General features: G+C 45.3%; 1 protein-coding gene across 3 annotated transcripts in view; it reads left to right on the top strand.

The window, feature by feature from the left end:
- The window catches only part of MDGA1 (MAM domain containing glycosylphosphatidylinositol anchor 1), a 148,443-nt gene that overhangs the window by 24,447 nt on the left and 100,318 nt on the right, over positions 1 to 23,678 (top strand). For all 3 annotated transcript variants that reach the window (XM_068185475.1, XM_068185476.1, XM_068185478.1), the window contains one exon: positions 23,058 to 23,197. In XM_068185475.1, the coding sequence (XP_068041576.1) occupies positions 23,058 to 23,197 (140 nt within the window). The remainder of the gene's footprint in view (positions 1 to 23,057; positions 23,198 to 23,678) is intronic.

The raw sequence follows: 23,678 nt of genomic DNA, 5'->3' as shown, positions 1-23,678 counted from the left end.
CCTGGGTCTCTAACTCATGCCTTTTATGAAGGCACTAGTGTCATGGTATCTGCTCAGCAGCACTACTGCCATGGGTGCGTAGATGAGGACACTCTGAGCCTTTAGCCATTGGCTGCCAGGTTGGTTTTTTCACCCTTTCTTTTTTCAGCTGTATGAAACCCATTGTTGAAGAAATTGTGTGGGAGACCTTGTGCTTTCCCTGGTGAAGGATCCAGCCTACTGTAATGAGTATTATTAGGTTACAGGAAGGGCAGTGCTCATGTTTGCTGTGGGACATGGCAATCCCAGCAAGTTCTCATGGCTGGGCTGATCATGTGTCTGGCTAAGGTAGGTAGCTCCTGCATCTCCAGCTGCCCTTTCCCCTTGTGTCCTTCCTCCCTGCCCCTGGGTGTTTCATACAGTGCAGCCCTTCCTGGCAGGTAGCATGGCTTGCAGAGCTGTGGGGATGTGTGAGACAGGCCTCAAGGAGACTGAGGGGCCCCGTATGTTTGGGCAGTTTGGAAGTGAAAGACCTGCAGCCATGTGGGCGCCCACCTGGCATTCCTGTGGGAATCAGGTATTTGCACCAAGAGTGCTGGCTTCTGCCTCAAGGAAGTGCTTTAGTGCTTAAATGCCACCACTGCCGAGGAGGTGACTAGCAGACACTATTTTAATAAACACCAAGAAGGCTTTCTGTCTCAGTCTGCTACTGCCTGCTCATCACTTCTCTCCCTTGTGTTATTCCTCAGGGGCTGGATTTCTCCAGCAGCAAATCAGGTTGCTTATGAGTGGAGTAACCCCCCCCCCATCTCATAGCACCTCTTTTTCTATGCCCTTGGGGTGTTGTGGGGTGTGAGCTACTGCAGTGAGCTTTACCATAGGAATGCACTAGGCAGCCTTTGCTAACCTGTGTTGGATACCAAACAGAAAACAGACCCTGAGGGCTCTTGTTTCCTATACTGTGATTCCCTTTCTGGAAGGCTGGTAAACGTGTAACTGGGCTGTTGGACTGGAAATTGCAAGGATGAGCATCAAAGTGGCTGTTCCATGCTGTTGAAGACTGCCATAGCCGTGGGAGCAAATGAATACAGTGAGCTCCTGGACTGAACAGCTGACTCCCTGAATATCCCCATCACAATCCTTAATCTCCCTGTGCCCAGTTCCCTTACTCTTGCAGCTGCTGACCAGCCTGCCAGGGGGGCATGAGCATCTGTCCCTTTCTAAAGGATAAGGGACATCTGTCCCTTTCCAAAGCCTGTAAAAGGCTGAAAGGAAAGCAGTGATTTGAATCTCTTCAGTCTAAGCACTTGTCCTCCAGAGAGGAAAGATGATATGTCTGGTTCCTTTTTCTCCCTTTGTCCAGGTGTGATGCAGGCTCCCACAAGGTGCCACAGTACCTCTTTCAGCCGTCCGCCTTTGGAGAGGAGCAGTAGTTTGGGAGCAGGATTTTCTCCCTGGAAGCTGCATCCACTCTTGTCCCAGAAGGCCTCCATCACTATGGCCAAGAGCCAACAAAATAATGCACAATGACGCAGTCTGTGACCAGCTAAACAGTGTCATATCTGTGCAGCAGGAACAATGTTATACAGGGTCTGTAGGGTCCCCTGGGGTGCAGTTATTGCAAATGGACATGGGATGCTGAACTGAACACAGTTAACACTCCCTGAATGCTCCTGAGGGAGGAGGAGAGCAGAGGATGTGTTCTGTGAGGGAACAGGGATTGCCAGCCAAAGCCTTGCTTGAACACTCTTAATTCATCTTTAGGACTCTAGGACAGCCTTTAGGTCTAGAACGGGCATTGCCATGGGATTGCACTGCTAAGTGAGCCCTGTTGAGCTCCCAGGCTGTTGGTCAGTGTGGCTCCAGTTTCAGCTCCCCACTGGTGCTGTGGGGATGCCTCGTGCTCTTCCAGCACATCTTTCCATGACACAAAAGAGTATTTCAGAAGAAAATGTAGAGATGCTTGTCCTCATGCCTCAGGTTTTTTTTCTGCTCTCTCTATTGAACTCCCTCAGCTGCCAAGCACCCGCTAGCTCCAGCAGCAGCCTCTTGCCTTTGACTCGTGCTCAGAAGCTCAGCAAGGGGAATGTGAAGAGAACACAAAGGGGAGCACAGCTGAGGAGTTTCTTCCCATTTCCCAAGAGTACTTTGATCAAGGTGCCAGGATCAACTAGTGAAGTGTATCTCTGACCTTTTGTAGCCCCTGTCAGGCACTTCACAGCCCTCAGTGTGACACTGACTAAGCTGCCAAGCTGTGTCTCAGCAGGTGACAGCTGCTCCTGCTGCCTGGCTCACTCTTTCTGTCTGGTAATGGGATCTCCTTAAACACATTGGTGCGCTTTCACTGCGACAAGTAAAGCTTGCAGCGTAAAGTCAAACAGCTTGATGTAAAGCTTGGGCTCAGCTCTTAGATGGAAATTGTAGCTCTGGGTACACATAATGCCTTTTGCATTTTGCCCAGGAGCAATACAGTGGCGATAAAAATATCCCTTAGGTGGCAATTCTCATGGCATTAGTCCCTAACCTGCCTGGAAATATCCTGATCTGCAATGCTTCTGGCCCAACGTAATTTAGCAGAAGCTTGTGATTGCATTGAGCTCCAAGCACATCCGAGCTTTGCTCAGTGAAGCAGTGTTTGTGGAATCTCGAACTTCATTATCTTGGCGTTTGCTGGATTTTTATCTGAAGTTATGTCAGCTGTAAATCTTGCAGGTCCGGGCATGTGGGATCACGAAATCAATTTGTCTGTCTAATTAAATAGGTGTAATTCCCATCAACTGCAGTGAAAGTTATCATTTTGCAGCAGAGGGTGGAACAGTACCCATGCATATTTGACACGGAATACCCATCATTGCCTTCCACTGGGCCTTTTTCCAAGGTCGGTGCACTTTCTAAGTGTCTGTGACCAGTGTTTTGCTCAGTCTACAGTGAACAGTGTCTCCCACCACCCTGCTGTACCATTAAGTGTGACAGGGTGGAGAGCAAAGGCTACTGCCAACTTCTTTTTTTTCCTTTGTTTGTGCATGGGTTTTAAGTGTTAAGTATTTTAGTTTCTGACAGTTTCCATTTTGTGAAGGCTTTGAGTTTTTCTTTTTTTCTTTTTTTTTTCTGGATTATATTAAGCATTAAAACTGTTTAAATTAATTCCTCCTGGCAGGCCCCCCTGTCCCCCCCAAGCTACCTCCAATCCCACCTGCTCCATCTTTTACTTCAGAAAAGAACAGCAATGTTGTCAAATCTCTGTGACTGCCACTGAATAGCAGAGATGGTGTTGGTGTCCTCCCTGTCCCCTTGTAATTCTTCTAGTAGAGGACTAATTTTCAAGCCCACATTGGCATGACACTTGCAGTGACTGTCACTTATAATACATCCACTTATTTCCATGGCTTAAACACTGGTTCTGGGTCATCTGGGTGTGGACACCTTGCTGTAGTAAAGCATAGGCATGAATTTCTTTGCAGATCAATCAGCCTAAATGCTCAATCAGCCCAGCATTAGCTCTGTCCTTGCTATTTAAGAATGGGACAAGGCTGACATTAAGGAGTGATGAAACAGGCACTTGGCTAGGGCAGGTAGGGATGGTGAGGGCTGTGGCCTTTGTGCTCTCTTTATGCCTTTCAAAGCTCTCAAAGTTAGGGCTGGCAGTGGCTGCTGTGGGAAAAACCCTCTTTTCAGGGGAACAGGAGAAGTGGGCTTTGCTTCCCAGGGTCTTCTGTGCTCTCCAGCTTGTTCCTGCCATGTCTGCAACAGGATTAGCAAAGGCTTCGTCAGAGCTGTATTTCTGGGTAGGCTGAAGCAGAAGGAGACCAGCCTTGTCTTTACTTATTCACAGATACTTGTAATGTTGGAGGTGGAAAAGGAGCAGTCTGGCACTGCTGACAGCTTTTTCCAAGCAGTGTTTTAGCTATGACCTGCCCCATATGTGGACGTCATATGAGCTGCAGGCAGCTGTGCAGTGTTTCAGACCTGTGTGGGAGTCCTTTCTTTAAAACAGACCAGGTTTGGCTTGGATCCTTCTCACCATTTGTACAATACCAGGGAAGCTTCAAAGTAGCCGTGTGCCAGAGCTTATGAGAATGAAATATCTCCTGCCTTGATAATGCACACTTTTCTGGTCTCATCTGACTGTACCTTAGGACTGCTAACTCCTGTACCAACCTTGCTTTGGGGATTTGGGGTTTGAGCGAGCCTTTTACTGCCAAGACCTTCAGCCAGGGCACAAGCCCAAGGCAGTGCCACTGTCCTATGCCATGGACCCAGAACTGTGCAGCTGACACCTGGCCTTAGGAAACCCGCTGTTCTTGCATGGGTGCTTTGTGAAAAGTGTTGTGGTGACAGATACGGAATATTCTGAAAAGTGTTTGGCTGTAGTTGGTTGTAAGTGTGTATTTGCTTTATTGAAAATTTGCTAGAGAATTTTAAAAATAGTGAAGTTCAAGGATTGAAAATCTGCCTATTCCCAAAGCTGAGGTCATCTGTGCCATGTGAGACATTGTGTCCTCTCTAGCATAATGTCACAATGTAATCAACAGCTATATTGGTACAAAGCTAGTGCATTTTTCCTAACCTCAAAGCTGCTTCTTAAACAGCACTGTTAATGTGAACAAAATCAAATGCTTGCCTGCACCACTCTGGAAAGGAATGAAACACCAAGTTGCAATTTGTTTGTGTTCATGAAAGACCAGAATCACTTTTTTTCCTATTTCCCATGGCCAAATTCCAACTTAGGTTATTATATTCTGTTCCCTAATTCTCTCTGAAGCTTCAAATCAGTTTAGATTGCTTTTCCCTTTCTAGCCTGAGCAATTAGATAATGTTCCTGAGCCCTGTTAACCAGCTGTGTTCCACCTCAGAGAAAGCTGTGCTCTGTTTCTCGTGAAAGCAGCCCCTCTTCCCCAACCTGTGTACACATGAAGTCTTTTTGATATGACAAATGATAGGAAAATGTGGGGCAAAGTGACCACTTCTCACAGCTGGGGTGTCAGGCATCTCCACACTGCTAAGGCCAAGCTGCAGAAGGTGCTGAATTCTCTCATAGTTCTGCAGCATGCACCAGCTGCCCAGGATGGTTTTGATCAGAGTAACAGGCTCTGTAGCAGTGCTGATGGGAAAGTGGGGGATGTTTCAGGGGTGAAAATGGCATTTGGGGTAACAGGCTGCAGAGGAGACGAGATAAAGGCAGTATTGGAGTGCAGTGCTCATGACATGGGGAATTATGATCTGCAGTATGGGGAGGGGAAGGTGCTTGAGGCAGTTCTTCCTAATGGCTCCACACTGCATATATGCATCTAATTTTCCTTGTTGCACGTTCCAGCAGAGCAGCTGGTGATGCTAATCCTTTGCCCTTATTGCTCATGTATAGCAAGGATTAGCAGAGCTTCCTGCAATGAAGGAACCCCCTTCAGCCGCCTCCAACTTCTCCCCTGTAAAACCTAAGATGGTGAAGGGACATTTGGCTTGATCCTTTGCACAGGGCAGGGAGAGGAGGTGTGTTACACTGCTCTGTAGCCCCACATGTTTTGGATTCCTTTTGAGTCTCAAGTGAGTCAGTGTAAGTGGCTTCTCAGGATTTAAAAGTGAGTAATGAGTGAAGTCCCACAGGTGAGGAGGGGTGTTTGTTTAGTTTCTCATGCTGCCACCCCATCCCATGGACTCCTGAGTGGCTGTTGTCTCTTGCTGTGGTGCAGTTTGCTTCCCATCATCACTTGAAGCCCTCTAAAGAGAAAGGATGTGTGTCTTGCTTGACGTGGTGGTGTATCAGACACTACCAAGGTTATTGGTAATCACACCTATTACTCTAATACCTGATGTGAGCTCAGATCCCCTTGCTGTGTGCCTTCAGGTGATAAGCAGAAAAGATGTCATTTCTCCTATAAGACAGGTGCTTTAGGTGCTGTTGTTCCAGTCTGTCTAAATCTTCTCTCTATAGACAACTGGGGATGAATGTCAGAGCAAGTTCCTAATGCAAACATGAAAGCAGCTGTGGAGATGCTTCTCTGGAGACATTTTAAAGCCTGGTCAAGCTGATCGCTTTGGAGCAGCCTGTAGAGAAGGGTTGCAAATGACCTGGCAATATGGTGGGACTCTATCTGAAATATATGTGGTTCCTTGAACTCTTTCTGTACCTTTCCTGAGTTTTACTGTAGGCCCATTTGCCTGTGGAAAGTGTTGGCATATCTGTATGCACATATTCAGGGGAAAACCAGCATTGCTTTTGTCCCTTTGGCATTAACCAAAGAGAATTGGCACCAGAAGCCTGTGGCACATGGGCAAATGCAGTAAATAAGAGTGAAGCCTGATGAACAGTTGCACAAAAAAAATCTGCAGTGCTTGGACATTCTGTTGATTTTGGAGTCTGCCAGGGAGCTACTGTTGCAAGCTGTGTGTGTAAAAGCAGGATAGCCATATCATTTTATATAGTATATAAATAGTACATGTACAGTATATAAATAGTACCTATACCATCCCAAATACAAGGATGTGCGATGTGAACTCAGTCACATGAGATATTTGGAGGCCTGTTTGCATGTATGGAGACACTGGGAGGGAGGTGCTCTGGCTGCATCTGATGTGTTGGGGAGAAAGCTTGTACTCAAGCAGTTAAAGCAATTGTCAGCAATTTTCCTTCTCTGGTAATAATTGTTCTTCAAGACACTTTCCAAATGTTTCTCCACTTATGTGCACTTGGAAGTAGCTGTACTGCAGAACACTTCAGCAGCCACATTTCTCATGCTGAAGAAAGCTGAAGCTGGTATGTATTTTTGCAGAGCCACTGAGCTGGTGGCTCTCAGTGCATAGGACTGGTAGCTGCCGGTGCTGCAGGGTACTTGAATCCTGCACAGCCTCAGGAGTGAAATTTCTCTACACCTCCAAGCTAGTGACTGGAGACCAGAATTTTGGGTGTATGCAATTGGGACCCTGTGGGTTTAGAGTTTTCTATCAGCTCTCTTCCAAGTCTCTGAGCATATCTCACCTGGTTGCTGTCTACCCCAGGCAGCAGTTCCTGTGTAAAAGTTATGGGGTCAGAGCTGTGCTGCTTTAGATGTGTTTGGTATTTCTCACTGCATTGAAAGTGTTTCTAGGGTGCTCAAGAGTTCTGGTTAGCCAAAATCAGCCTTAAATTGAATGCATGTTTATCACCAGGCACAAGAAAATGCTTGGCAGTGTCTTGGAGACTGATGATATTGGGCTTAATTAATGGAGAGCAGTTTGTCCCCACATGCATCTGTCTCTGCTTCCTCATCCTTCCTACTGGTATCAGCTTAGGTTTGTTTTTAATTATTTTTTAAGTGTTGCACAGAACAGTAAAACCCTCATCAGATTACTGAGGATATTAATCCTTCACACTGCTCTAGCACATTACATTTCATCCGATAACAGAGATTTGCTTTACAAACATCAATTACAAAACTTCATAACCCCCCTGTGAGGAAGGTAATAACCACAATAAGACTTAGCATTTATATGATTTTTGCATCTTCAAAAAGTTGTATAAACATTAAGCCTTAAAGTACCCTGCATGATGTGGTAGTGCAACTATTCAAATAATCTGTGGTGAGACAAAGATGCACCAAAAAGGGGAGAACCTGCTTGCCCAAGGTCACACATCAAGGCAATTACTAAGTACTCATTATAGATTATTCTTGGTTTTGGGGTTTCTTTCTCTCAGTCTTGCTTGGTGTCATGGCTGAGCAGGGATATATGAGGGTGGTAGAGGGTGAAGTCCATAACTTGAAGACCATTAGGTCATGGAAGTGAGCAAAAATACAGGATGCCATGTCTCCTGGATGGAGTTGCGATAGTTTGATGTTAATCGAGTCCTGAAGAGCTCACATCAGTGCTCAATGGTGACTGCTGGTTTGTTACATTGCTGCTGCAAATGAAATCCTTTGAAGTGCATTGAGCAGCTCCGCAAGCTACCTCAGATGATTTTCTACCTCCTCTGTGGCAGGCATCAACACAGAAAGCACATAGCTGATAACAGCCTGTTGTTCCCCACATGTTTTAGGATATGATCAAACAGAGAGAGAAGTCTGGAGGCACGGTGGTTGTAAGATATGACAGAGTGGCTCATTTTTGGGTGTTCAGCAGCATGTGTGCTTGTTGATCTGTTGGAAGGAGCAGAAGTCCTGGTTGTACCCACTGCAGGAACAAGACATGACTTGGTTTTTCCTGCCCTAGACAGTTTCCTAAGATTGTCCAGGCTAACTTCTGTCCCTCCAGGTGAGGATTACCAGGAGTGGTTGGCAAGACTCAAAATGGTTCTTGGTCATTTCCCCAAAATTTGTACCAAGCAAACTTTTATCACATCAGGATTTGAAATGCCCCTAGACAGGTGTGCTGTCCATCTCAGTGAAACAGACTGGTGGTGCTTTGGTGGTTAGTGACTTATCTTGTGGGACAAACTCTGGGAAATAGCTTCACAGTCCCTGTCACCCATCAGCCTGGTAGACTGCTGGAGAGGTACGCTCCTCTGAGGCATAACCAGATACAGAGTCTTTACCCTCAGTGCAAAATTGGAATAGACTGATATGGGGACAAAACTAGACTTTAGAAAGTAAACCAATTCCTTGCCTGATGGGCAGCACACAAAAAACGATTTGCTCATCTAGAGGATGGAAATTCCAGTAAATTCACATTTTCAGAAGCTGTGCATCCTTCCCTCTGCAGACATTTAGTCTTTTAAATGGGAAGCCCACTCCCTAGTTTTGTGTTCATTTGTCCCAGGGTATTCTGCAGTAGGCTAGGTTGGTTGAGGTCTTTTAAGAAAGGAAGCTGGTTGCAAGACTTTGCCTTCTGTTTGGGTTTGTTTTTCTCCTGTCTTCTTCAGAGACCAAGGGACCATTTCATTCTCCAAGGGATGGACTACTCTGTGTCATTCCACATGGAGCTGAAGAACAAGGTATATTTTAAATTAAGTGAAATTTCTTACTAATATCAAGGAAACATCAAATGGAACCAAGGATAAGTGATTTCAAAATATACTGAGGTCTTAGCCTGCCCTTGGCCTTGCCTAAGTAGGCCAAAGATTTTTCCCTTGCAGAAGAGAGCCTGAGAACAAAAGTCTTTAAAGAGCTTTCCTCTTCAGAGATGCTTTGGCTATGAGGCTGGTGCCTGTCAGCATTTTAGTCTCTCATAGCTTTATTTCCTTTGTGTCAAAGATCATCTTACTTCCTTTGCAAAGCTTTCAGCCAGACCCTGGCTGCTTTGATACGGCTACATTAGTCCCCAAGTCCCCTGTTGAACAAGCTGCTCAACAATGTTTGCAAAAGTGCATGATCTGGGGTAGAGAATTAATCCCTGTTCTTACCCCCTGTGCAGTCAGCCAGCTGAGAAATTATTTTAAACACTACCCCATGTGGATTGGTGCTTTCACTATTTCCTCTGCAAGTCTCTGGTGTTTCAGAAGATCTTTTGACTCTGTACAGATGCAGAGTAATAAATTCATAACCTTGCTTTGTGGAACTTTTGCTCCTAAGTTAATTGCTGTTGGTCTCTCACTGGGGAACAGCCAAGCCTTCATCAGCCTGTCTCACTTCTCCTTCCCTGTGTTTCAGCTGTAATCAGATTTTTTTTTTTTTTTACAAAACTCTGCTAATCTGTTTTCCTTTTTTCCTTTTTTCCCCCCTCTTCTTCCCCCAGTCTGATTGTCTGAACTGCTGCAGCTGTTTGTCAGAATTAACTCCATCAACACAGCCAGGATGTGGCATTGCCAGAGTTACCCTTATTTTGCAGGGTTTGGGGGATGCTCCTGAGGCCAACATCTGGCACTTGTGGTTGAGGAGAGCTCTTTATAGTAACGACCCAAAGTTCATCCCATTTGTTGGAACAGCCTTCCAGTAGTGTGTTAGTTAATCACAGTAGTTCCAGTTAATTAATCATATGTATATCCAGGGTGTGTCCCCATCTCACTGGGAATAGCTGCAGGTGGAATGTAGACTGCTGTTATGATCCCACTTCTCACATGAAAATAATGTTATGATACACCAAAATAATGTTAGCTTCTGATTATTAAAAGATGCCTCTGTCCAAATTAAGTTTCAAATGAGACTATATGCCAAAGTCAATGGTACGGATTTTATTTAACAGTAAATGTGAGGTAGAGAGAGAAATAGGAAGGGCCACAGGGGAGGGAAGGTGAGGGCATTAGAGAGAGGTAGACATATTGTAGTCACCACCACATGGGTTCCTGCTGGTCTTTTCTGTGGTTGGAGTCTCCACACGTTCTTCTGGAGGTATCACTTTTATACAGTCCAGGTCACAGGTATCCAAGAGATGTATGTGCCATTTCCACAACTTGGGATGGCATGTCTCTAAGCAGCTGCTTCCTTTTCTCACAGTTTGCCATGATGGGAATTTTTGTCCATATAGGCTACCCAGATCCACCTTACCAGGCCTGGCATCTTCCTGTTGTTGCCATCTGCATTTTCACCCCAATATGCATGGTGGAATTTCATCCATCGTGCCAATTCCAAACCTTTCACATCCATGCAGGCTTGAAATTAACACCCTCCTGTTTCCCATCTTAGCCAGTTGTGGTGGCTTATCCTAAGGAAGCTTCCTTCTTTGACAGTGCTCTGAGACAAGTTAACTGCATTTTTTAAGTTCTGACAGCTACAGAAGGCCAGAAGTAATAGTTCAGAACTGAAGAGGCTGCAAGTGAACTTGAGTTTTATCACCTCTGAAAACGCCTGGTGATACCACTTGTCCACTGGGTATTTACTCCCTTATCACCTCTTAAGCCTCCTGAGCATCAATAAACAGAAAATTGGAGTAAGGAGTGCCTGCCTAGGAGAGGCAGTCAGCCAGATGTGCTGCACAGCTGGAGAGGAGTAGATGGATATTCTACTAAAGGGAAACTATGCAAACTGTTGTCACAGCGTCAAGAGTATTTCAGTGCACGAGCTGCATGTGGTAGATGTGAAGTGATGGAAAATCCTCCCTATGCAGAGCCTTACAGAGGCAAGGAAGGGTTTAACATGTTTTGCCAAAGAGATGGGCAGGGGTTGACCAGAGTCCAAGAGGGATGTAAAAGACCTTCTAGATTTTGTGTACAAGAGGAGATAAAGTAGCAGTCCCTGCAGCCGAATTTCACCACGTTAAAGTCAGACATAAAAGTATAATGGGCTGAGTCTCAGATGTGCACCGCTGCCCTCTCCTGTGTGCAGAGGGGATGCTGGTTGTGAATAAGGCTGTGTGTGTTGCACACCCCAGTCACTTCTGGACAGAAGGAACGGTGCTCTGCCCTCTCCCATGATCCTGAATCCTTGGGTGCCTTTGCATGTGTGGACACCCTTTTACATGATGTCCTGCCTGGCAGCTTCAGAGCAGTAACTCAGTGTTTTGTGGAAATGCCCCTAGCAGGTCTGGTGGTAAGGATTAACTCAATTTTGCACATAAACTGGGAATTTGATATTTATGTTACATATGAAAAACGCAGCTTACCTTCTACAGATTTACAATGTGTAGTCCTCCCTCAAAGAATGAATTTGCACAGAATTTGCAAGTCAATATATTAATTGACTTGAATTAAGATTATTTTTTTAAAGTATCCTCAGTAAGGAATTTAGTGTTTGTCAGTCTGTTTCTTTGTCTGGAATTAATAATGTAATAACACAGGTTCTTCAAACATGGCATGTAGTTAGAATTCATTGAAATCTTATGTCTAGGCTAAATTTGAAGAAAATAGGTCATAATTAAATTAAGTTATTAACAGTTTCTGTATCTAATTATTGTGACTATGTCATTCTCCTCTGGGTTAGGTGGGAAATCATTATCCCAAACTCAAACCAATTGAGGACTTCAAATGAGCACTAATTCAGAGAGGAGGCATGCACAGTTAAAACATCCCAAATAATAACAAGTCTTTTCAGTTATGGTGATTCACACCAGCAGCATTATGACTAAGATGTATTACTGCCATCAGCTCCAGCTGAGATGGAAGTGAGGTTTAAAGATACCATGTATTTTCCCTCTTATTCTGAACCTTTGGCATAATGAGCAGAAGAGAAATGAGCGCTCCCTTACCCTGCTATATATGGAATTTTTTTTTTTACCAGTGTAATATTAAATTAATTTTCTGAATAAGCTATTCTTGCCCCAGGGAATAATTGCAAGATTTCTGTGCTGTTTGAAACTCTTCTAAAAGCTTTATGCTCTGCTACGTTTTATCTCTGTTTCCACCTGGATACAGGTCTTGCAATGGTGTATCAGAAGGCTTCTGCACTCACATCTACAACATGTTACATGGGTTCTGGCACTTCTTATGGGGAAGAATTTTCATTCTACCCTCTGCCCCTCCTTCCACTCCCCTCTGTCTTTATTAGCAGAAGAGCAGAAGGCAGAGAAAACAAAGAATTGACAGAGATGAATATGCTCTATGAATCAAAGCTTCTGGAAATGGTTCTGTGGGTTAGTTACCTTTCTGGTGAGAGTAGGAGACTTCTACAAAATTTCTCTTGAACTATTATTTTCGAAAAATGCCAAGGAACTTGGACAAGAGTATTTTAAATGGCGTCTATCTAGCACTCCTTTGTTGCCTATTTTGTTACAGCTAATTAAAAGAGAAAAGCCTTTTAATATTTAAGCACCATTAACTCAGCTGTATTATTAAATGTCAATTTGCATTATGTGCATAAAAGGATCAATAAACAAAGAGAATAAAGCAATGGGGGTGGCTGGGGCTAGAGAGATGTCAGCTCCTCTTATCGGAACCAGAGGGAATTGCTTGCCTGTCTACCAGTTTGTGGTTGTTAATTATTGGTACTCAAGAGGGAAAGTACCAGGGACTTTATAGGACTCTGCTCACCAAAGGCACTGCAGGGACGTAAAAGATTGTCTGTTGACAATTGTCAGCAATTGTCTGTTGACAATTTGCTGGCATTTGCTTTTGGTGCTCTCTCCCTTCCTTTTGGGTGGAGCTTGACCTTTGCATTGTAGACTGGAATTAGATATGGATTGATCCCTGGCTGTGCTTTAGGCTTCCTGCCCAAGAATGGCAGAGCGCAATAGCAGCCCTTCCCTGCTTAACAGCACTGCCTGGGGGATAAAAGCTTTGGTGTTTTGTGAGGGCCTGCATTGGAGCTCATTCAAGCACAAAGGCTTCTCTCCACTGAGGGGTTGTGTCACAAGCAGCCTCCATGTATCATCAGCAGCATCTTCAATCCTTGATCTTGCTGGGAGCAGATGGGTACCCATCAGAGGGGTGCCAAGTCTCTGTGGTGCCCATGGCCCTGGGCATCTCTGCCAGCTTTGCCAGTGGGTGGTTGTGCTGGAGTTGGTGCCATGGCTGCCTGTCCTGTCCCACCAGGTGGCTTGGAGCTGAGAGCAGAGCTTGCGCTTTGGTCCCCTGGGAGGTGACTTTGCTGCAGGGGACCTGGGGTGTATGTGGGATGTACACCACTGTTCCTAGAGCTTTGGACAGCGACAAGTCCCTGCTGCCCACCATTTTTCAGTAGTAAAATTGGGCTTTAGACAGTTGAATTAAGGGGGTAGCACTTGTATTTCCATCTATTTCTGTGTTTTGTTCTAAACAGGCTTTCAGTGAAATTTTATTTCAGTGGCTTTTTCTTGTGCCTCTTACCACTCTCTCCTGTTTTCATTCCCCTGTCCCCCCCTCCTTCCCTCTGTTTCACAGTTGAAATAGCCTTTTGCTTTCCATGGAAGATGGGGATAGCAGTAGGTAAACATGGCCATTTGTTGAAACTTTCCTCTCCTGTGTGAAGAGAATGTTTGCACTGCCATCATGGTATGATTGCCCTCATATCCACAGCTCACTCTGAGCTGTCTGGATGGGACCATGGAAGCAGTGGAGCTGTGACAGGTGAGGATTTAGCATTGATTCAGTGCTTGAGTATATACCCAGCTTCGCAGCCAGGCTTTGTGGTCTGCATAAAGCTCTGTGCCTCTGCAGAAACTCTCCTAGCAGTGGTGGAGCTGCTTTGGTCATGTACATAGGGAGGTCTCTGGGAGAGTTGGGGCACCAGGTAGTCAGTGCCTTGCTTTGCTCTCCCATGTCTGCACCCCCCCTCTCTAGGGTTAGCAGCCCTGAGCATACATCATCCCCTTTTGCTCTCCATGTAGAGAGAAGTCCTCTCCTCTGAGAGCTCTTCTCTGCCAGTCCTTCTCCTGCCCACTAGCCTCCAGTTTCCACCTTGGCATTGAAGAATTTGTACCTCAGGGTTTAGCATTTTGAACAGCATCAGCTGGTGTTTCATGGAAATATTCCTATTCTTATGCAATTTCTGATAGCGTACTTTGATTGCATACTGGTTTGGTTTTTGTTCTATTTCTTCTGTTATATTTTTGTAGCATACCTGGAGCTTGAATTTGTTTCTCTTCCTGTGTTTCCAGAGTAGGTTTTAGCATGTGGGTGTGACTCTGGCAGTCGTCACCAGCAAAGTCTGTAGCACTCCCCCTGTGTCCCACTAGCTGGGGAATCCAGTTTGAACCTACTACCTTTGCTTTGCCTTAATTTTCATTATTCAGGAACAACAGCTGTCATCTCATATTTTTTTCTGGTTTTGATATGAAAAGGAGCCTGTAGTTATTCACTGATTGGAGTTCATGCACCTTTGCTGCTAATCTGGTTGACAGATGATTAGCAAATTGACTTTTTTCCCCCATTTTAAAGGACTGAAGTGTCTGTGTTGTGCTCTCCTTTTATGTCCTATGTCAAATGATCCAGCCATGAAACAGCAGATGAGTTTCAGAGCACTCTGGTTTAAAGATCTGTGCACATGGACCTCTTTGTTGAAGAGTCACTGTTGTACCAAAGGGGTTTAAAGTATAGAAGGGGAGAAAAAGCAGAAGTAGCGGCACCAGTGGTGCTTCAGAGATGAACTGATCTTGAATTCAGGGGAGAGAGGGTAAAGCCCTTGGGACCATTCAAACCAAGACCATTTGCCTGAACAAGTTATTAGCAGCAGATGGTGGGGACATCATCTGTTGAACTTTGCTACCAGTGCTGGCAAGCTGCAACATGGCTCTGAAAGGCATTTTTCCTGTCTGAGTGGGGATATGCAGCTTCAGTGGCTCCAATGTGTTGTGACAGAGAGGCAAAAAAGGGGGAGCAGAAGTGTGAGTTGCATCTCCATCTGAGCTCTCGGCTCTCTGGTGAGCTGACTACTTGGAGGCCCCTGGGGATGGGTGCAGTGAAAGCTAAAGCCAAAGGCCAGAGGATCTGCAATCTTTCTGGATGCCTGTAGTTGCTCACTGCCCTTCAGAAGGTGGTGGGTGCATGGAGCAGCTGGAGATTGGCTCAAGGGACTGGAGACCTGGTGTGCGTTCACATAAAGGAGACAAATGATCAAACCTACCAAGGAGCCTGGTGCTCACCTGTCTTGCAGTATTCACCTGTTCCTGCAGGACAGGGGTCAGATAAACAAGTGTCTAATGCTACCCATGTCCAGTTGAGTTCCTTTCTTTGTAGCCCTTTTTTCCTCTGACTGGACTGTTTCATTTTTGGGTATTTTACCAACTGACAAACAAGTCATTCTGTTAGTGGTCTATATCTTCTAGATTAGAGGATTTCTCCCCCAGGCCGCTTGCCTGATCTGTGTTTTCCCCTAAAATGAATGCTCAGGAAATTTAAGTGGCAACCAGAGAAGAAATGTAATATTTTGAACAATCAGTTTGGCAGCATCACCTCACCCAAATGTGGCTCTGTGGCTCATTGGGTTTTGCACCAAGATTTAGAGGTACACATCAGGCTCTGTAGCTGGCACAGCAGGTAGTGGGTTGGGAGAGATGATAAAGTCTCTTTTAGGGCCATTATTAGACAGGCATGCTTTTTTCATTTCCCAGCTAAAGCTGGAATCTTCCAGGACAGTGTTGCTGAGGTGCAGTCTCTGACTGCCACTCTATCTGGAGCCCCTAAGGATTTGAAGACAATCTACTTCATGTTGCTGGCATGTAATTGTCTATAGAAATTCCACTCAGGCATAAGAGTTAGGCAGTAATATAGAGTTTATGCCACCATAATGCTCTGTGTGTATGACATCTGTCACTTGATTCTTATCAAACAAAGTTGCTGATCAATTTTGCTGTTCTACTTAGCACTCTTGCAGTAAGGTGGACCTATATTTTAGAATATAAAGAAAATAAGAATATTTTGGGAACATCTAGGAAAGCTAGCGAGCTGCTGCAGGCAGGGGAGTTGGAGATTGAGGCAATTAGTGATGATCTGGTAACTGATACTTCAGTAAAGCACATAATCCTGCTTTGGTTTAAAGTTGAACAATGGTCTCAGGAACAGGTGTTGCAGTCGCTGGGGGGTGTACCTGCTATTCATGACATCTCACATGATTTTGTTGCTGGCATTTTTCTAAAATAAACAAAATTATAGAGATGCTTTAAGGAAGTGACATTGATTAAGCAAAAAGTTATTTTAAGGCTGTGGAAATCATCTGGCTGAGCTTTACAAAAAGAAACTTGGTTTCTGGAGATGCAATCAGACAGAGATGTAAAGACATAGTCTTGGTCTCTTCCAAGTGAAACAAAAGCCCATGCTATTTCAAGTAGCCAAGCTTCATGCCCTCTGATTACTTTCCATACCTCTGTCATTTCTCTGTGCAGTTCTCACTGAAAATTTAATTTTCTTCTTCTTGCTCAAGAGTAGCTGTGAAGTGTTGTATGGAGTTAGACATGGTTCTTTGCATATCTTGTTAGTGGATGTGTTTTTTTTGTGGGTGAATTGATGTTTGTTTTTTTATCATGATCAATGTACAGACACCAAAGGAGTCAGAGATATTTTGCTACTGAAATATGATGTGTTTCCTGCGGCAAATTTAGGCCAGGTGTGCAGTAAGCATTTTTTTTTTTTTTTTTTTTTTTTTTTTTTTTTAAACATATGTGGTTTGAAAACACTACAGGGCATGAGAGCCAAAGAGCCTCAGTGGTGATTTGCCTTGTTTGGGGTTGTACCCCTTAGTGTCAGTAGGCAGGGAGGGCTTCCTGATGTCTGTTGGTTTAGGACAGTACTGTGGTAGCACAGAGTTGCCCAGGCAGCACATGATGTTAGAAGAATCATCAGGAGGAGCTTGGACAAGACAGAAGTCCAAGGAGTGGGAGGAGACCCGGGACTATGGATATGCTTTGATCCTCAGCTATCCCTGGGCCTTCTGCATTGCCTCTCTCTGTGCTGCGATACCAGCTTGGCCTTGTGTTAAAAGTTGGAGTTTAAGCAGACAGAACTGTACAAAGCACCTCCCATGGGGAAAGTTCCCTGCAGGGACTGGGCTCCCTTTGCCATTTCACTGGGCAAAGAGGCTGCAAGGGGCTGAGGTGAGGAGAAGGAGGCCCCTGAGCAAGCAGCCAGGGAACGTGCTTGGAAAATGGTTGTGGCACTTGGTTTGGAAAGAGGGCTCCCCTGGGCAGGCTGCACAAAGACATGCAATGCCTGAGCTTGATTATACCTACCCACTGCCACTTCCTCTCCCTCTGCTCTTGTGCTGGTCTTAAATGCTGACTGATGGGTATGGCTGGTTTTTCTTCAGTCATTAATACAGTATTGATCCACAGGCCTGCTGACAGTGTTAATGGACACTGATTGTGTATTATTATTTCCATAACTGTCCTCAAGCTGGAGTGAATTCTCCTTTTCAAATGGCCCATTGATATCATGCCCTGCATTGTGGGCTGGATCTGGCCTGGTTACTTGTGTTTTGTCTAAAGTTCCAGCAAAGCCTGTGGTCTTCATCCCTAGTGGAGCAATCAGTGAGACCAGCTAAGCAGTGCTGGAGCACACATCAAGGCAGTTTCCATCCCCTCCTGGAGCAGGGTGTTTTGTTTGGCCGTCAGGATGTTGCCCCTGTAGACCCTTCCCACTTTACTAGACCTTCCTTGCTGCTGCCAAGTGTTTCCATCTTGTCTCTTCCCTTTATGCGTGTGCTGGCTTTCCTTTGTACTCTGCTGAGGGGACACGACCCCCTCCTCACAGGTCTCCATGTTTGTGTGCCCCTGTTCTCCAGGCAGATCTGTGCATTGCGTGAGCAGATGGGATAAAATGCTACCTCCAGAAGCAACTTCCAGGCCTGAGCTGCCCCTTGGGCGTTGTGTCGTGTGTGGTCTGAAACTAACAGTGCTGCAGGGCAGCTCCTGGAGAGGCAGTTACTGACAGTGTCTCTTCAGCAAGAAATTCCACATGTGGATTTCCTTAGCAAAGTGCTTATTCAACCCCACTGTGGTCTATAAATACCACGTGTTTTCCCATTTCTGGGAGCTCCCTTCAGGATGCATCTGTTACATGCCACTTGCTCAGGATGGAAAAGGCGAGGAAGGGAGACAGAGAGGTTCTTGAGAGGTTTAAGCTGCAGATTAGCAGCTGATGCCCTCCTCGTTTGAGTGTAACTAAGCAGTGTGAGGCCAGGGAGCTTGTGAACAGGAATGGGAAGGACCTTGGCTACTTTTCCTAGGGTATGTGCAGAAGAGGCTGAATGAGACCTGCACCAGATGCATGGAAGATCATTGCCTGACTTGCAAAGTGGGGTGGTAGATTCAGGCTGAGGAAGAGGAAAGCTTCTCCCCACCCTGGAGGAGGATGGTAGCAGAAGTGGATGGATTCAGCGCCCCTGTGCATTCAGCTGCCGGTATTGGCCCAGCAGCTTTGGAGATAAATGTTCTTCATCCTTGAGGCAGTCAGCAGGACATGCAGATGGCAGGGATGGTGGTGGGACAGAGCCAAACATGATGGCTGCCATTAGGGTGCTGAGAAGGCAGCAGAGAAGTGCGGTAGGTGCTGCACTGCAAAACAGGGGAGCAGCTGCCCCTGTGGGTGCTGACAGTGACTGAGGGAGTGTCAGTGCAGTATCTGTAACTCACCATCCTCTCTGTGAAAGATCTCTCATCGTTGTCATTTTACTGATGGGAGTGAGGTTCAAGAAGATGAATGGCTAGACCTGCAAACCAAATACAGATGACTCAGTCCTCTCCAAAAAAACCATTTCTCTCTCCTTTTCTACATTTTCATGGCATTAGCAACCTCTAAGCACCAAGAGTCTCATAAACTTTTGAGGTTATGGTAATAATAATATTGTACAGTACACTGCACTGGGAATAAAGTTATTTTATTCACTTCAATATCCTTTTGTTTTAATGTGTAAATATATCAAGTGAAAGCATAGTAGGAAATCTTGATGCAGAGGCCAAATGCATTACAGGCCAGCCATTTTCTGAGCAAGGGCCTAATGCTGCATGCTTATAGTCTGAGTTTTTCTCCTTTCTAAAGTATCTGACACTCAATATGTGGCTGGCCTAGTTTCTCTGGAGGACTTTGTATTGAGAGCTTTCTCTAAGTTGATCTCTTACCTGAAAGTTTTATTCAAGTTTTATTCAAAAGTCCTCCTGTCCCACAGAATTTCTGGGAACAATCTGTCCCTTTTTTCCCCATAGAGGCCATCAGAGGTCTTTCTTGGACCTCTGCTTTGGGGCTGGCTGGCCTGAGGTGAGGGATTCTGCCCCAGAAGGACTCAACAGGGGAGGTTTTCTCTGTTCAAGAGTTGTTCTGTATGGAGCACCGCTGAGAATATCTGTGGTTACTTCTTCATCTCCAGCCTTTCTTTGCCTTCTTAGGGGCCTTCTGTGAAACTGTTCCTCTGACAGGCATGGTCCTGCCATCCTGTTGTGCTGGCAGTGTGCAAGCTGTCTGCATGCTGGAATCCTCCAGGAGACATGGGATGATGTCAAACAATAACGTATTCTTTCTGTTCAAGCACATTAAAAAGTGCAATTAATCCTCACAGTCTCTCTGCCCATCTGTAATACAGTATGAGGTGACTTTCCCAACCTTTGTGTGCTGTGACAGGCTGAGCTTGACACAGACACCTTCCTGAGTCTCATCTGAATGCAGTCCTCAAAGAGCTGGGTTCATTCATTGCTCAGCCCCCACCTACTAATGTCAAATTATAACCAAACCAGAGGCAATGTCTCAAGCTCTTGTGCCATCTACCTGAGTGCTTTTCTTTCCAATACAAACCCAGGCTGAGTTCCCTTTTGAGAGATCTGGGTTCACATGGGGTTTAAGACATGAAAAAATGGTGGTTGTTCTGCTGAGGGCCTGGTGCTGTTACTTCCAGAGAAATGTTACAGCATAAGCAGTGGAGGTTCCCTTAAAGTGATGTCCCTTTCCAATGATTTAGCTGAAAGGTGTTAGTGATGGTGACACAAAGAAGCTCAGACACCTGCAAACAAAGCCAGATGTGTATATCCTTGCTTGTAAGCTTCATTACAGCTCAGTGTATCCAGGGAGAATTTGGGAGAAGAGGACAAAATTATGACCCAGGGCTTATCCCCAGGGCTGTTGTTTTGTTGTAGTCTAGTGCCTTATAAGGATTAGTTTAAATGTTTCTCTCAAACTCAGGGATATGCCAGCAAATCATACCAAGGTATATTGGCACCAGAATAGTTGCACAAAAGCCTTCTAATCCTGCACCACTCTACCTAATGATTTTGCTGTGGAAGTTCCCCATGTGGAAGGGCCTCTGGACAAGTGGTAGAAAATGGTACACAATACAGGTGAAATAATGGAAGTGGCATAGACAAAGGGAAGAGTGAAAGTTGCAGTGCTTACTTTGTATACCATATGGGGTACAGCAGAGCAACTTTTAGAGCAACAGCTAGAGCTGCAGATAAATATTCTGATTGTCCATGGAGTGTCTGGAAATTAGTTTTTACAGCAAGGTCATGTTTGCAAAGGGAGAATAGAGCCACCAGCTGGCAAATGCAGCCCAGAGACTGTCAAGAGAGGTTACCTGAGCTCTGCTGCTTCAGGGTGCCGAGACCCTGCTGAAATGCAGGCAGCACAGTTTGAGGACTGGGGGAATGTGGCATAGGATGGGAAGGGACAGAGTGTCTCTTTTAATCAACAGAGATCAATCAGCATCACAGACTGTGTCTCAGCTGTGTAAGCAGTGCTCTGCAGTACAGTGGGGCTAAAGGTATTATGGCAGATCTGCAGAAAACTGATCTGAGGGCTGAAACAGCACAAGAGGCTGTCATTTGGATTAAGGTGTATTAGCAAAGGTTATGTAGGCTTCTGAATTCCTCCTCTGTGACTGTTGGCTTAAGAAGGATTCGTGATGTCTTTTCCTGATAAATCACTATTTTAATTAATGTATTTACCTATCTGCATGTATGTCCACACATGTATGTGTGTACAAATGCACAGACATATGTAAGCACATATACAGGGTTTTGCTTTCTCCTGGGTTCAACAAGACTCTCTGCCATCCAGGCAGGGGAAGGTCACTCATCTACTCAGTTGCATCAGTGAAGTCTAACAGTCAGTTTTGGCATTCCATGATGCCTGAGAGATGGCAGGCATCTTGGGAGGCCTGCAGGAGGGGAAGACAGTAGAGGCTGAGCGATTTGTCCATGTTTGTGCCATCATATTATTCAAATAGACATGTTGCTTCTGTTTGTCAACAATTTGGAGAGTAATTATAATTTTTAAAAAGTGCCACCATGCTAGAAAGATGGGAGAGGTGGAAAATGAGAGATTAGATTGCTGTATGTGCAGTGCTGCTGCCTGGATGTTGGGTGGCCATGGCAGTCTGTAAAGCCCCAGCAGCAAGGGCAGTTTTCCACTAGCCCTGTGTCCACTCTCGTGTCCCTGTAGCTTGGTCAGTGCATTGTTTGACACCAGTTTATAAAGGCTGATCTCAAAGGCAGATCTTCTCCACTGCCTGAGCCCAGCCTGTCCTGCTGTGTATACTGCTGGTGGACTAAACCAGCAAAAACCTGAGCAATTCTCTTGCCCAGGTGGTTTTGTCTAGAGCATTCAAGGGAGTGAAAATGATTTTTAAAAAGGCAGTCTTTGAAGCTCAACTAACCTTCAGGAAAAAGTGGGTGCTCGGTTCAGCTTTAACAGGTTGTGCAAAATTTATTCTTGCTTAGGAAGGCTTTCTAAGGCTCATTGCTTTAAATCCTCTGATCATCTCCTCTGTGGTTTGTTCATTTTTGTTATATTCCACTAATGGGAGCTAGAGCTGTGACTCCAGAGTCACCTGAAAGCATTCTTGCAAGCTGGGTAAGTATCCCAGGGGACAGTCAGTGAGACACCAACTCTAAGATGTGTTTGTGGGTTTCTCTGTATCTTGAAGTGCAACTGGTGTTTCCCCCTCAAACAAGCACAGGTGTGCGGCTGGGCTGCACAGTCACCTTCAACACATCTCAGCCACTTCTCTGATCACACAAACACTTTGGAGTAAGGAACCAAAGGCTGTTTGCACAGAATTTCAGAGCTGAGGCTTTCTTCTTTGTAAAATCCTGTTCTACTAGAGCTCATCTCTTCCTGCTTCTTGTCAGGGCTGTTGTGGGATATAGGTGCTGTTTGGGGTCATTGGGCATTTTATAACTTTATTTTGGGAGCTTTCTGTCAATGTGCTTTTCCACTGCACTCATCTTCACCCATTTTTCTTGCCAGACTGGCAGTAATTGGTCTCCATTAACAGCTGTAGGTGGAGAAATCACTACAGATTATGGGGTCCTCTGGTCCTGCAAAGGCTATTTCCTCTGGCTCGGAGCTGAGACAGGCTGCTATTTAATATGGGAAAGACTTGTTTTTCCTGCAGTGTTTGCTATGCCTGTTGTAGGGATATGTGCTAATAGCTGTACAGAGCTTCAGGGCCCTTCCTTACTCTGCTCAGTAGTTATCCCAGCCCCCTGCAAGGTAAATTATAGTAATCAGGCTTATTTTAGACAGGCATGGAGCAGTTGTGATTTGACCAGGTCCCTGATATAGCTGCTTGCACATACTCCTTTCTGGGAGAGACAACAGCAGGAAATTTTTAGTCCTCAACCCATGCAGGAAGGTCCGCCCCAAAAAAGTGCCATATTCTGCTTTTCAGTGTCTAGAGCTGCTCATCTCAACAGAGCCAAAGGTTTTTAAATACTAGTTGATATCAGGAAATGGGGAAAATTGCTTAAAAATGTATCTCCTAAGACCTCCATGATTCATTCCCAGAACTGCCTGGCTCTTCCCCTCTGTGGCTTATGAGGTGGGAGAAGCCACCCTGGGCAGTGGGCATAAGGAGATGGGCTACTGCCCTTTTCCATCTTTACCTCTTCTCTCCTTTCTACAGCTCCTGCTCAGGCCCAAATCATCCATGCTGGGCAAGCATGCGTGGTGAAGGAAGACAACATCAGTGAACGTGTTTACACAATTCGGGAGGGTGACATGCTGGTCCTGCAGTGCCTGGTCACAGGACACCCCCGGCCACAGGTAAGCCTTCAGTCTTGCCTGTCACTCTTGCTCCCCCATGGTACTTGTTTGTAGTCTCCACATAGAGGAGAACTGTGGGCAGTGTGGAGTGTCCAGCTTTCTCCTGCACATTGGACTCGGGTAGGGATGCCCCATTTTGCAGGCACTTAGCTTGTTAAGCTATGAAGCATTTAAGCTCGCTTTCATGGAAAACAGTCCACAAAGCTGTGCAGAAGCTTACAAAGACCTTCTACTTGTCTTCAGTATGTGAAGTCCCTTCAAAAACCTAAAGTTCAAACTGAAATCTCAAATCTTTAACCTTCTTACTACAAAGTAGGAATATCCTAGAAGACGCTTTCCATATGTGCTTACCTTAGGAGTTGGTCCTTCATGGTCCATCCATTTCTCAGCTTCTCTGGATGTACAGCCAAGGGGATGCTGCTTGGGGGAGTTTGGGAAGTTGTTGGTAGTTCATCTCACTGAGCCCCACACAGAACCTGCT

Source organism: Anomalospiza imberbis, chromosome 3 (assembly GCF_031753505.1).
Source record: "Anomalospiza imberbis isolate Cuckoo-Finch-1a 21T00152 chromosome 3, ASM3175350v1, whole genome shotgun sequence".
NCBI lineage: Eukaryota > Metazoa > Chordata > Aves > Passeriformes > Viduidae > Anomalospiza > Anomalospiza imberbis.
The sequence above is the reverse complement of the archived record's forward strand: the minus strand, read 5'-3'. Positions and strand labels throughout refer to the sequence as shown.